Below are 14011 nucleotides of genomic sequence, written 5' to 3'. Positions count from 1 at the left end.
AAACTAGTATTATAGGTGGCATGTGTATAAGGGTCAGAAAACACTTTTCTCGTTGAGGAGGGAAGCTCTTTGGAGCCTGGCAACTCCACAATATAATACATTCTCATTGGATATGTTATGTGAATTTCCTTCCTTCCATTTAGTTTTTATGAATTGTATTTCCTGACATTGACAATATTTTCATTCAAGAAAAAAATCTTATGTGAAAATCTTTTAATATGTTTATGACCAAGTTGTAAGAAAATCTATGCTGTTTTTCTTGGTTACTATGATTTTCTATCTTCTTCTCCCCACCATAATGCACATAATATTGTAGAAAATGAGATTAGCTCAGGTAATGAATAATTACTTGATTTTCATTTAAATGCTTCAAGAGAGAAAATGATGCAATTTTGGGTAACAGGTCTTACAAATACTCTAGCATAGAATTTCAAAACATTTTGATACTCTCTTTTTATTAACTGAATATTGTTGTGACTTTAGGTTCTGATGAAAATTAAATTCAACAGTTTTCTTTTACTTGCTTGATTGTTTTAAATGAGGTTATCAGTACAAAATATTTCTATTAGAATTGAAGTCTGTCTGTTCTAGAACTTTGCCTCAGAACATATTTTTCTGTTTATTCTCTTCTACTTGTATGTCTGGTATATTTCATATTACTTTTTTCCCATTATCTACTTTTAGTATTAAATTAATCCCTTAATGATGTACAACCCTTGAAGACTTACAGACTTTACACATGTCTACAGCATTCCTGCTCATACTGTATTTGAGTGTGTCAATATGGGCTGGGTATCTGAGAACCTGTGAAATCATTGCCTAGGGCTGATGAGTGTGTGTGTGTGTGTGTGTGTTTAGAGAGAAAGAGAGAGGAAAGACAGACAGAGAGAGAGAGAGAGAGAGAGAGAGAGAGAGAGAGATGCACTATGGGTTATTCAGGGAATTGGAGTATAGATTTTTGTGTATGATGATTTAGATAGTTAATCTTTATTCAAAGTAGATATTTCAAGTGACAAACTTGTTTTGCTGATTTCTAAACACTGTCAGCTACACATTTGAAAAGCTAAAATAGATTTTAAAATATATTTGATATTAATTGATGTTTGGTCTTAGTGATTTTTAGTGTAAGCCATTTAATATGTAGAATTGCCAGTTATATTGGTGGATTCTTGAAAGTTACTCAACATTAATGCTTCCTAGTTAGTGCGAGAAATATTTTAGAATTAACATGGACATGACAAATAATATAACCTGGATTTATATTTTCAGGTCTTGCATATTACTTTTACCTTTTTCCTACTGGATTCAGAGAACAACTGTCCACATGAGTTTCTTCAGATTCATGATGGCGATTCCTCTGCAGCCTTTCAGCTTGGAAGGTTCTGTGGCTCCAGCCCCCCTCAGGAACTCCTCAGCAGTGACAATGCCCTCTATTTTCATTTCTATTCTGATCATTTAAGAAATGGAAGAGGCTTTACAATAAGATGGGAAACACAGCAACCAGGTACGTGTCACTGTGGAAAGAATAAAAGCAAAGTTTTGAGGTTATTTCATTTTCTTAATTGTTATTAGACTTTTGGATATGTGAGATACTTTTGGATCCAGTGATGCATAACATTTTAATAATCATTTTAAAATCATATATTTAAAATTGATTGGCATTTCATTTTGTGTTTAACGACAACAAAATTAGGATGAAATAGTAAGGATCATAAATCTTATGAAGTTACTGAACAGCATTTTTGTTTTTATTTATTTTACTTTTAAAAAAAGTTTTGTATTAAAGGTAGAAAGAAAGAGAGAGCAAGAGAGCGAGAGCTTGCTTGCTCCCTTGTTCACTCAAATGTCTGCAATGACTTGGCCAGGAACCAGAAACTCAGCCCAGACCACCCATGTGAATGGCACATACCCAGTTATTTGAACCTTCACTTGTTGTTTCCCAGGGTGTGCATTACAAGGGCTCTGGAATTAGGAGCAGAACCAAGACACTACAGTATAGGATAGGGGTGTCCCAAGTGGCATCTTAACCATGAAGCCAAACACCTACCTTTGAACAACATTTTTATAAGCTCCAGTTATACATTTACTGCTGGGATGCCAGTGAGAACATTGTCCACTCCTTCATGTGAGATCCCTTTTTTAATGATCACTCAGTGATTTGTTATTTTTTAGCAATCTGTTTTTAAGCCTTTAACTAGGAAAGTTTTAAGCATATAGAAAAGTAGGGAGAGCAGTGCAGTGGTCCCCTCTTACCTGTAGAGATACATTCTAAGATCCCCAGTGGATGTCTGAAACCGTGGATAGTATTGAAACTTATAATACACTGTGTTGTTCCTGTACAAACATACTTACGAAAATATTCAGTTTATAAATTAAGCACAGTAAGAGATTAACAAAGTAACAATGGTGTATAACAAAATACTGCAAAAAGTTATATGGATGTGATCTCTGTCTTCCTCAAAATATCTTATTGTACTTTCATTTAAAGGACACACTTTATGGGTTCTCTTTAGTATCACTGCTCTTGCATTTTGGGGCCTTTATTAAGTAAAATAAGAGTAGTTTAAACACAAGCACTGTGATATGACAATGATCTGCAATCCAGAGGGCTACTAAGTGACTAAAGGATGGTTGGCATATACAGTATAGATACACTGGACAAAGACATGGTTCACATTCTAGGGGAGATGGAGCAGGACAGTATGAGATTTCATCATGCTACTCAAAATGGCATGTAATTTAAAACTAATGAATTGTTTGTTTCTGGAACTTTTCATCTGAGTTTTTTGGACCCCAAATGACCAAGTGTAGTTTAAACTATAGAAATTGAAACTGCAGGTAAGGGGAGACTACTAAATATCAAAACCATATTCATTCACCAATAAGTTAGTGGATATATTTCTCTTTTTTTATATTGGTCTATCTATACTGGTTCCACCTTGGCTTAATTACTGGAGCTTGAGATCTGCTAGAATAACTTATTTGTTGTTTCAGAATACGTTAGATTATTTGTATTTGCATGTATATTCTTGAGTCAACTTATCATTTTCCTCCAGCAGTTGGCTTTGATTTTGTTGGCATTGCCTTGAATCTGAAATTGACTTGGGAAATAATGAGCCTGCTTATCCATTAGAATGGATTATCTCTTTTTGTTTAGCTCTCTTTCTTTTTTTATTTCTTAAAAAACACTAGTTATTTGAAAGGCAGAGTGCGAGAGAGAGATAGAGAGAGAGAGAGAGATTCCCCCTATTGGTTCACTTCCCAAATAGCTACAACTGCTGGAGCTGGGATAGGATGAAGCCAGGAGACAGGAACTCCGTCCAGGTCTCCCACATGGGTGGCAGGTGCATTAGCAGAGAGCTGGATCAAAAGCAGAGCTGCTGAAACTTGACCAGGCACTCCTATGTGGGATGTTGGTGCACACTCAGGGGCTCAACCCACTGTACCACAGTACTAGACCCTCTCTTTATTTTATCTTGGCAATGCTTTATAGAGTATAATGAATACATATTTATATATTTTATTGTTTATTTATAGATAGTTGATATTTTATTCTATATGATATATTAAGTTTCTAAATTTATTTTTTGTTAAAGATTTATTTATTTATTTTAAATGCTGAGTTACAGAGAGACAGAGTCAGAGAGAGAGAGAGAGAGAGTGAGAGTGAGATCTTTCATTCACTGGTTCACACCCCTAATGGCTGCAATGGGCAGAGCTGGGCTGATCCAAAACCAGGAGCCAGGAGCTTCTTATGGGTCTCCCACATGGGTGCAGGGGCCCAAGCACCTAGGCCATCTTCCACTGTTTTCCAGGCCATGCAGAGAGCTGGTTGAGAAGTTGAATAGTTGGGTCTCAAACTGGCCCCCTTATGGGATGCCGGCAGTGCAGGCAGTGACTTTACCCACTATTCCATAGTACTAGCCCCTAAAATTTAATGTTCTACTTGTTGCTAGTGTATAGAAATATATTTTCTAACTATTCATTTTTATTCTAACTGCATTGCTAAATTCTGTATTTTTATAGATTTTTACAGTATAGTTGTTTATGTGAAGAGAATATTTTAAAATTTTATTTCCAATCTTTGTAATTATTATTTATCTTCTTTGACTATTGCCCTGACTAGAAACACCAAAACATGGCTAAGTAAGAGAGTAAACATGCTGGCCAGCGCCGTGGCTCAATAGGCTAATCCTCCACCTTGAGGCGCCGGCACACCGGGTTCTAGTCCCGGTCGGGGGCACCGGATTCTGTCCCGGTTGCCCCTCTTCCAGGCCAGCTCTCTGCTGTGGCCCGGGAGTGCAGTGGAGGATGGCCCAAGTGCTTGGGCCCTGCACCTCATGGGAGACCAGGAGAAGCACCTGGCTTTGGAACAGCACGATGCGCCGGCTGCAGCGCGCTGGCCACAACGGCCATTGGAGGGTGAACCAACGGCAAAAATGAAGACCTTTCTCTCTGTCTGTCTCTCTCTCTCTCACTGTCCACTCTGCCTGTCAGAAAAAAAAAAAAAGAGAGAGAGAGAGTAAACATGCTTGTCTTTCTCCCAATTGCTTTGGAAAGTTTCAGTATTTCTCTCCTGGATATAATGTTTGCTATAAGTTTTTGTAGCTAATTTTTATCAGATTCAGGGTGTTTTCTCATCTTCCAGTTACTATTACTGTATAACAAATTACCTACTAATTTAGTGTTGTAAAACATTAATAATTTAATTTTATTTCTCGTTTTGTGGTACAGGAATTTGAAAAGGGCTCAATGCGACATTTAGAACTTGAAATCTGTTAAGCAGTTACATTAAGATGTCAGTTGTGACTGAAGTCATCTAAAGGCTTAATTGGTTGGATATTAAATATACCACTCTTCTATGGCTAACAGTTGATACTGGCTTTTGAATAAGAGCTCTACCAGCTATTGATCTGAGTGGCTACACGTGACTTCATTAATAAAGTGATCTTGGAGTAGCGGAACTTATTTCATGGCAGTTCTCTCCGAGTAAGCATTACAACAGGGCCAGATGGGTGTTGCCTGTCCACCCTCCTTTTTTCAGCCTACTCTTGGAACACACATTGTGTTACTTCTGTCCTGTCATTGGTGGAATTAGTCACAAGCTCACCCAGATTCAGCTGGAGAAGTGTGTGTGGAATGGGGACATGGACCTCATCCTTCAAAGGGAGAAGTGTGAGAATTTATAAACAATTTAAAACTACCACACCTTCCCAACCTTGACCAAATTTATTCCTAAATATTTTATTATTTTTATTATATTATAAATGAAAGGTTTCTTTTTACTTCCTTTTTGGACGGTTCATTGTTATTTTGTAGAAATCCATTTTTAAATTTTTTTTTTTATTTGAAAGGCAGAGTTACAGAGAGGAGAGGCAGAGAGAGAGAGAGGTCTTCATCCACTGGTTCACTACCCCAAATGCCACAATGGGTTGCATGCTGGGCCGATCCAAAGCCAGGAGCTTCTTCTGGGTCTCCCACACGGGTCCAGGGGCCCAAGGACTTGGGCCATCTTCTACTGCTTTTCCAGGCCATAGCAGAGAGCTAGGTTGGAAGTGGAGCAGCTAGGACTCAAACCAGTGCAGGTGGCAGCTTTACTTGCTCCTCCACAGCCCCGGACCCCAAAATCCATTTGATTTTTGTGATTCTTTTGTATCCCGTAATATATTGAGTTAGTTTCTTTATTAGATCTGACAGTTTTTTTCCTGGACTGTTTAGGGTTTTCTCTATATTTGATCATATCATTTGCAACCTGAAAATATTTTACATCTTTGTAGGATCACTTTCCTTCAGTTTGAAGGATGCTTTTTCTTGTTCTCATAGAGCACATCTGCTGATGGCAAATTGTCTAGCCTTTTCTTTGAGAATGTATTTTTTCATCTTAAACTTTAAAAGCTTAATTGACAGGCAGAGACACTGACAAGGAGACAGAGAGATCTCCCATCCACTCCCCAGAAGCCTGCAGCAGCCAGGGCTAAGCCAGGACAAAGCTAGCACCTAAAAACTAAATCCAGGCCTCCCATGTGGGTGGCAGGGACCCAACTAATTGAACCATCACCCGCTGCCTCCCATCACTTTCACTGTTGAAAGATATTAGCAGATATAGACTTGTACAATACTTCCTATTAGACCTTTAAGTACACATTTCATTGTCTTCTCACGTCCATAATTTCTTTATGGAAAGTCAGCAATATTTCTTACGTTGTTGGACTGAAGATAATGTCTTTCCCTGTCTCCCCCACTGTGTTTTTCTTTCTGCTTGGGATTTGCATGATTTTTCAATCTGTGGGCTGATTTCTTTTACCTAATTTAGAAATTAGCCAGCCAATCTTTATTTCTTCAAGTATTATTTCTATGATACTTTTCCCTCTTTTTCTGCGACTCAAATTACCCATGCTAGTGGCTTTGACTATGTCTCATGGCTCTCCTATTTCTATGTTACCCTCCTCCAATTCTTTTTTTAACTCTGATTTTATTTGGTTATTTTGCTTTGGAGTGTCCTTAAGAACTGTAATCGTGTCTTCTACTGTGTCCAATCTGATGTTTAAAACCACTTGATCTCAGATGTTGTATTTTTAACTTCTAAAATATCCAACTTATTCCTTTTTAAAAAAAAGATTTATTTATTTATTGAAAGGGAGGGTTACGATAAGAGAAGGAGAGAGAAAGGGGAGTTGCAGAGAGAGAAGGAAAGAGAGAGAGAGAGAGAGAGAGAGAGAATCTTAAATCCCCTGGTTTACTCCCCAAATGGCTGCAACAGCCAAGGCTGGGTCAGGCTGAAGCCATGAGTTAGGAGCTTCTTCTGGGTCTCCTGCATGAGTACAGAGACCCAAGGACTTGGGCCATCTTCCACTGCTTTCCCAGGCACATTAGCAAGGAATTTGTTTGGAAGTAGAGAAGCTGGGACTCAAACAAGCACCCTTATAGAATGCTGGCATCACAGGTAGTGGCTTTACCTACTGTAACACAACACTGCTCCTTGATTCTTTTAATAGAGATTTTAATTCTCTATTGAGATACTTCATCTTTACTATCAATCTCTTTTTCTAAGTTTTGTCATAGTTACTATGGTGTCCTCTTTTAATAGCACAATATCTGAATTGCTGATGATTTTGCTCTTATTACCTATATTATTTTGTTTATATTGGATTTTTTCTTTCTACTTTCTCACAGGCTTGCTTAAGTATTGACCATTGTGGATGTTGTAGGGGTTCTGGGTTATATAGTATCATCTTCCTCTCAAAAGGCTTGGATTTGGTGCTGGTAGGAAGTTGTGTTACGTAAGATCACTTTCAACAAAGGCTTATTTTTATAGTTGGTATACTGAAAATTTTCCCATATTCATATTCCTGGGAGATTACCATAATTCCTGGAACATGGTTCTTCTTCTTCTTCTTTTTTTTTTTTAGTTGTTTTCCTTGTTCATATGATGCATTTTTTAAACTTTTATTTAATGAATATAAATTTCCAAAGTACAGCTTATGGATTACAGTGTCTTCCCTCCCCCATAACTTCCCTCCTACCCGCAACCCTCCCCTTTCCCGCTCCCTCTCCCCTTCCATTCACATCAAGATTCATTTTCAATTATCTTTATATACAGAAGATCAGTTTAGTATATATTAAGTAAAGATTTCAACAGTTTGCACCCACATAGAAACACAAAGTGAAAAATACTGTTTGAGTACTAGTTATAGCATTAAATCACAATGTAAAGCACATTAAGGACAGAGATCCTACATGAGGAGTAAGTGCACAGTGACTCCAGTTGTTGACTTAACAAATTGACACTCTTGTTTATGGCATCAGTAATCACCCTAGGCTCTTGTCATGAGTTGCCAAGGTTATGGAAGCCTTTTGAGTTCACCAACTCTGATCATAGTTAGATAAGGTCATAGTCAAAGTGGAAGTTCTCTCCTCCCTTCAGAGAAAGGTTCCTCCTTCTTTGATGTCTCACTCGTGGAGATCTTTCATTTAGGGTTGTTTTTTTTTTTTTTTTTTTTTTTTTTTTGCCAGAGTGTCTTGGCTTTCCATGCATGAAATACTCTCATGGGCTTTTTAGCCAGATCCAAATGCCTTAAGGGCTGATTCTGAGGCCAGAGTGCTGTTTAGGACATCCACCATTCTATGAGTCTGCTGTGTATCCCACTTCCCATGTTGGATCGTTTTCTCCATTTTTTATTCTATAGGTTAGTATTTTAAGACACTAGTCTTGTTTATGTGATCCCTTTTACTCTTAGTCCTATCATTATGATCAATTGTGAACAGAAATTGATCACATGCCACCTTGATGGGATTGAATTGGAATCCCCTGGTAAGTTTCTAACTCTACCGTTTGGTGCAAGTCAGCTTGAGCATGTCCCAAACTGTAAATCTCCTCTCTCTCTTATTCCCACTCTTATATCTGACAGGGATAATTTTTTCAGTTAAGTATCAACACTTAAGAATAACTGTGTATTAATTACAGAATTCAACCAATAGTATTAAGTAGAACAAAAAAAAATACTAGGAGGGATAAAGTATTAAGTTGTTCATCAACAGTCAGGGCAAGGGCTGATCAAGTCATCATTTCTCATAGTGTCCATTTCACTTCAACAGGTTTCCTTTTTGGTGCACAGTTTGTTGTCCCCGATCAGGGAGAACATATGATATTTGTCCCTTTGGGACTGGCTTAATTCACGCAGCATAATGTTTTCCAGATTCCTCCATCTTGTTGCAGATGACCAGATTTCATTGTTTTGACTGCTATATAGTATTCTATAGAGTACATATCCCATAATTTCTTTATCCAGTCTACTGTTGATGGGCATTTAGGTTGATTCCAGGTCTTAGCTATTGTGAATTGAGCTGCAATAAACATTAAGGTGCAGACTGCTTTTTTGTTTGCCAATTTAATTTCCATTGGGTAAATTCCAAGGAATGGGATGGCTGGGTTGAATAGTAGGGTTATATTCAGGTTTCTGAGGAATCTCCAGACTGACTTCCATAGTGGCTTTACCAGTTTACATTCCCACTAACAGTGGATTAGTGTTCCTTTTCCCCACATATTCTCCAGCATCTATTGTTGGTAGATTTCTGAATGTGAGCCATTCTCACCGGGGTTAGGTGAAACCTCATTGTGGTTTTGATTTGCAGTTCCCTGATTGCTAGTGAACTTGAACATTTTTTTCATGTGTCTGTTGGCCATTTGGGTTACCTCTTTTGAAAAATGTCTATTGAGGTCCTTGGCCCATCTCTTAAGTGGGTTGTTAGTTTTTTTGTTGTGGAGTTTCTTGATCTCTTTATAGATTCTGGTTATTAATCCTTTATCTGTAGCATAGTTTGCAAATATTTTTTCCCATTCTGTCAGTTGCCTCTTTACTCGTCTGACTGTTTCTTTTGCAATACAGAAACTTCTCAATTTGATGCAATCCCAGTAGTTAATTTTGGCTTTGACTGCCTGCACCTCTAGGATCTTTTCCAAGAAGTCTTTGCCGGTGCCAATATCTTACAGGGTTTCTCCAATGTTATCTAATATTTGATGGTGTCAGGTCATTGATTTAAGTATTTAATCCATGCTGAGTGGATTTTTGTGTAAGGTATAAGGTAGGGGTCTTGCTTCATGCTTCTGCACATGGAGATCCAGTTTTCCCAGCACAATTTATTGTCCTGTCCTTGCTCCAGGAATTGGTTTTAGATCCTTGATCAAATATAAGTTGGTTGTAGATGTTTGGGTTGATTTCTGGTGTTTCTATTCTGTTCCATTGGTCTATCCATATGTTTCTGTACCAGTACCATGCCGTTTTGATTACAACTGCCCTGTAGTATGTACTGAAATCTGGTATTGTGATGCCTCCGGCTTTTTGTTGTACAAAATTGCTTTAGCTATTCGAGGTTTCCTGTGTCTCCATATGAATTTCAGCATCATTTTTTCTAGATCTCAAAAGAATGTCTTTGGTATCTTGATTGGTATAGCATTGAATCTATAAATTGCTTTTGGGAGAATGGACATTTTGATGATGTTGATTCTTCCAATCCATGAGCATGGAAGATTGTTCCATTTTTTGGTATCCTCTTCTATTTTTTTCTTTAAGATTTTCTAATTCTCATCATAGAGGTCTGCATGCATTTTTGTTGGAAAGATGTGTTTCTTGTAGGCAGCAAATAGATGGGTTTTGTTCCTTAATCCATTCAGCCAGTCTGTACCTTTTAACTGGAGAATTAAGTCCATTAACGTTCAATGTGACTATTGATAAGTAGTGACTTTGCCCTGCCATTTTCCCAAAGATTTTTTTCTAGTATATGCTTTAAGCTTCCTATGATCTTTTACTGGTAGGTTTTCTTCCTTTACCTTCTTTCATATTGATGGCCGTGTTTCTGTGTTTCTGTGTGTAACACATCTTTGAGCATTTTTTGCAGGGCTGGATGGGTGGTGACAAATTCTTTCAATTTCTGTTTGCTGTGAAAGGTCTTTATTTCACCTTCATTCACAAATGAGAGCTTTGCAGGATATAATATTCTGGGCTGGCAGTTTTTCTCTCTTAGTACCTGGGCTATGTCTTGCCATTCCCTTCTAGCTTATAGGGTTTCTGATGAGAAGTCTGCTGTGAGTCTAATTGAAGATCCTCTGAGAGTAATCTGACGTTTCTCTCTTGCACATTTTAGGATCTTTTCTTTATGTTTCACTGTGGTGAGTTTGATTACAACGTGTCATGGTGAGGATCTCTTTTGGTCATGTTTATTAGGGGTTCTATGAGCTTCCTGTACTAAGATGCCTCTGTCCTTCTCCAAACCTGGAAAATTTTCTGCTAGTATCTCACTGAAAATGCCTTCTAATCCTTTCTCCCTCTCCATGCCTTCAGGAACTCCTAGAACCCGAATGTTAGGTTTTTTAATAGTATCCTGTAGATTCCCGACAATATTTTTTAGATTTCTAATTTCTTCTTCTTTTCTTTGGTTTGCCTGTTTCCTTTCCTGTTCTCTGTCTTCTAAGTCTGATATTCTTTCTTCTGCTTCGCCCATTCTGTTTTTAAGGCTCTCTAATGTGTTTGTCATTTGATCTATTGAATTCTTCATTTCATTATGATTTCTCGTCACTATCACAGTTTCTTGTTCTACTAGTTGCTTCATTTCATTTTGATTCCTCCTTAAGATTTCATTTTCACGAGAGAGATTTTCTATCTTGTCCATGAAGGATTTCTGTAGTTCAAGAGTTTGTTTTTGAGAACTTCTTAATGTTCTTATCAATTTTTTGAGATCCACTTCTTGCATTTCTTCTATCTCATCATCTTCATAATCTTCAATTGAGGTGTCTTTATCATTCTGGGGCGTCATAGTGTCTTCCTTGTTCTTGTTACTTCAGTTTCTGCATTTGTTTGGCATTGTGGAGATATTCTTTGGTTTCTTCACTGTGGTGTTTTTTCTCGTTATACTATGACTCTAGATTAAGTGGACTTCTGCTTTTGATGGATCCTTAGAGGTTATGATGGGTGTGGCCAGAGAGCTCTGTTTGGTTCTTCAGGGTTAAGGGTGGGCCAAAGGTGACTCACCCAGTTTGTTCTCTCGCTTGTCCGCTCACTCTCTCTCTCTCTCTCTCTCTCTCTTTTTTTTTTACTCAGAAGGGAAGTAATTCTGCACAGCTGAGTTGAATTGAGGGTAGTTGATATATGAAAATCTGGCCCCTGTGGGTATTAGTCTGCTCTACCCCAAGGACCACACAAAGGGTCAATGCAGCCCTCAGTGTAGTCTCAAATTTCTCAGCAGTCTCTCACTGGGTTGCCAAGGTTACCGAGTTTGTGTACTCGTGAGTTCTCTCACCCACCCTTAGATTTTCACAGTCTCAGTTCGTTAGCTCCACACTTTCACTAGGTTCTACCCTCCAGTTATTTTTCCCCACCAGAGTCAGGTTTTTCTGCTTGGCTGATGGTGGGTGCCACTTAAGTATGTCCAAAATGGCGCCTGCTCTTTTTCTTGCTTGGTTTTGTAAAGTGCATGGAGAGAGAGGCTAGTGTCCGTGCCGGTTCCCCTTATTTATTCTTTTTTTTTTCTCTCCTCCAGTCAGCCTGGTGAACTTTCCCCAGCGGGGCTTCAAGCCTCGTTCCCTCTAGGCTCTTTACGCCTTTCCCTGCCAATGACTCGGGTTACCGAGGGTTTTGTCTCACCTCCCCTCCCAGCGCTGGCGCGCAGACTCCCTGGCTCAGCTCCCGCACCTCGGCTTCCGCGCCGTGGGCGTCCTTGCCTCCATGTCACATCCACTAGATCTGGAAGAGTTTCCTCTGTAATTTTTTCCTGAGCCTTTTCCTGAGACGACAGTAACTCCACTTTTATTAAACTATCTTTTCCCGGACTATCAGTGCATGCCCTCACTATTCCACCATCTTGGCTCCTCCCTGGTTTTTCTTTCTAAGAGCCGCTTTTCTGAAGTTTCCCTTTGGTTTTCAGGATCTTCACAAATGTATCTCCTTTCTGACTGGGTGGAACAGCAACATCTCTCTAGTATTATTCAGTTTCTCTTCAGTTTTTAGCATCTTTCTTGTCCCAAAGTTATTCTCTGTTAGTCTTTGGTCTTCACTTGTGCATATGTGGTTTAGAATTCAGCTGAGTATCAAGGAAGCTCTGGTACATGGAGGTGCTATTTCCACACATATGCTTTTTTTTGTAATAGGCTGCTTCAAAATCCCAGATACCTTAGTGGCCCCAAATTGTGAGCTCAGCCCACTAAGTATATCGATGTCTATTTAGGCTTTACTTCCCTATGCTATAATTTGGAAAATGCATAGAAAATTTGGGGTGAGTATGGGACTTACCACTTGTGATTGTCTTTCAAAAATAACAGTCATTTGTTGTTTGCTTCTTAATATTTGCAAACAAGAAAACAAATAGCAATTCCTTACTGTTACCAATTACTAATCATTGTCCCAATTTATTTGTTAAAGAAATTCATTATTTGTTCTTACCATGTTGTATACTGGTACCTAAATCAAGGAGTTAGATCTAATGCTGGTATCATGTGTGTTTGTGTGAGTGGGTGTGTATGTGCACTCACACGTATGTTTTGTAAAATAATTATTTCAGGAGGTATATAATATCAGCATGTCTCCCTATCATGACTTTAGCATTAATCAGATTCTTTGTTCTTCTCAGGTTGATCTTCACAATAAAAAACTCTTTTGTGCTTCCTCTAATGGTTTTAGCAATCCTCAGGTTCATTGTTTAGTTATCCGTTGAGACTTATGAAATGACAATAGTCTAATTTTATCATTTCTTCTTCATTTTTTACACAAATTTCTTCAGTGCAGTAGCAGTTTCCCCTTTCCACTATCTGGTTACTGTCACATACAGGTCACCTAGGAAAGATAAAACAAATGCTGATTCTTTCCTCCTTTTCTCCAGTATTGAAATTAATGAGTTGCTTCCTAGCTTTCTTCAAAGTGATCCAATTAGTTATTATTTCATTTTATTTTTGACATGTATGAGTTTATATATTTTATCATACTTGGTATGAATTAATCCATTCTAGACATTTAAAAAGTATTCAGTTGCTCCCTATTTGCTTACTGGGAAAATCTTCAAGTTATTTTCTAAGTCTTTTTGCTAAATTCCTGTTACTTTTCAAAATTTCTTTGTTTTCTGGTCTGATAAGATTTTCCAGGCTTCTCCTATATGTTTATCACTTCTAGAGTGGAACCAATTATCTTCTAAAGAGCTGTGACTCTTTGAGAAATAGTGTTTAGATCCCACATTCTCACTGCTAAGTTTGGCTTTCAATCTCTCTGTCTCTGGATTTGTTAATATCTCTAGACCTTTCAGTGGACACAACTAGACAATAATTTTTTAAAAAGAAAAAAAAAACACACATAGGGGCTGGTGTTATGGCACTTCAGTAAAGCCACTGCCTGTGACACATGTATCCCATATGGGCACCAGTTCCTGCCCGGCTGCTCTACTTCTCATCCAGCTCCCTGCTAATGCTCCTGGAAAAGTTGTAGAAGATGACCCAAAGTGCTGGGCCCCTGCCACCCATGTGGGAAACCCA

At 38.3% G+C, this 14011-nt stretch overlaps 1 protein-coding gene across 1 annotated transcript in view; it reads left to right on the top strand.

Annotated features, from left to right (window-relative positions):
- CUBN (cubilin) overlaps window positions 1-14011 on the top strand; it is a 306947-nt gene that overhangs the window by 29401 nt on the left and 263535 nt on the right. The window contains exon 14 of the mRNA XM_062210514.1: window positions 1270-1504. Coding sequence (XP_062066498.1) covers window positions 1270-1504 — 235 coding nt within the window. The remainder of the gene's footprint in view (window positions 1-1269; window positions 1505-14011) is intronic.

This window comes from Lepus europaeus, chromosome 14, assembly GCF_033115175.1.
Source record: "Lepus europaeus isolate LE1 chromosome 14, mLepTim1.pri, whole genome shotgun sequence".
Classification (NCBI taxonomy): Eukaryota; Metazoa; Chordata; class Mammalia; order Lagomorpha; family Leporidae; genus Lepus; species Lepus europaeus.
The sequence above is the reverse complement of the archived record's forward strand: the minus strand, read 5'-3'. Positions and strand labels throughout refer to the sequence as shown.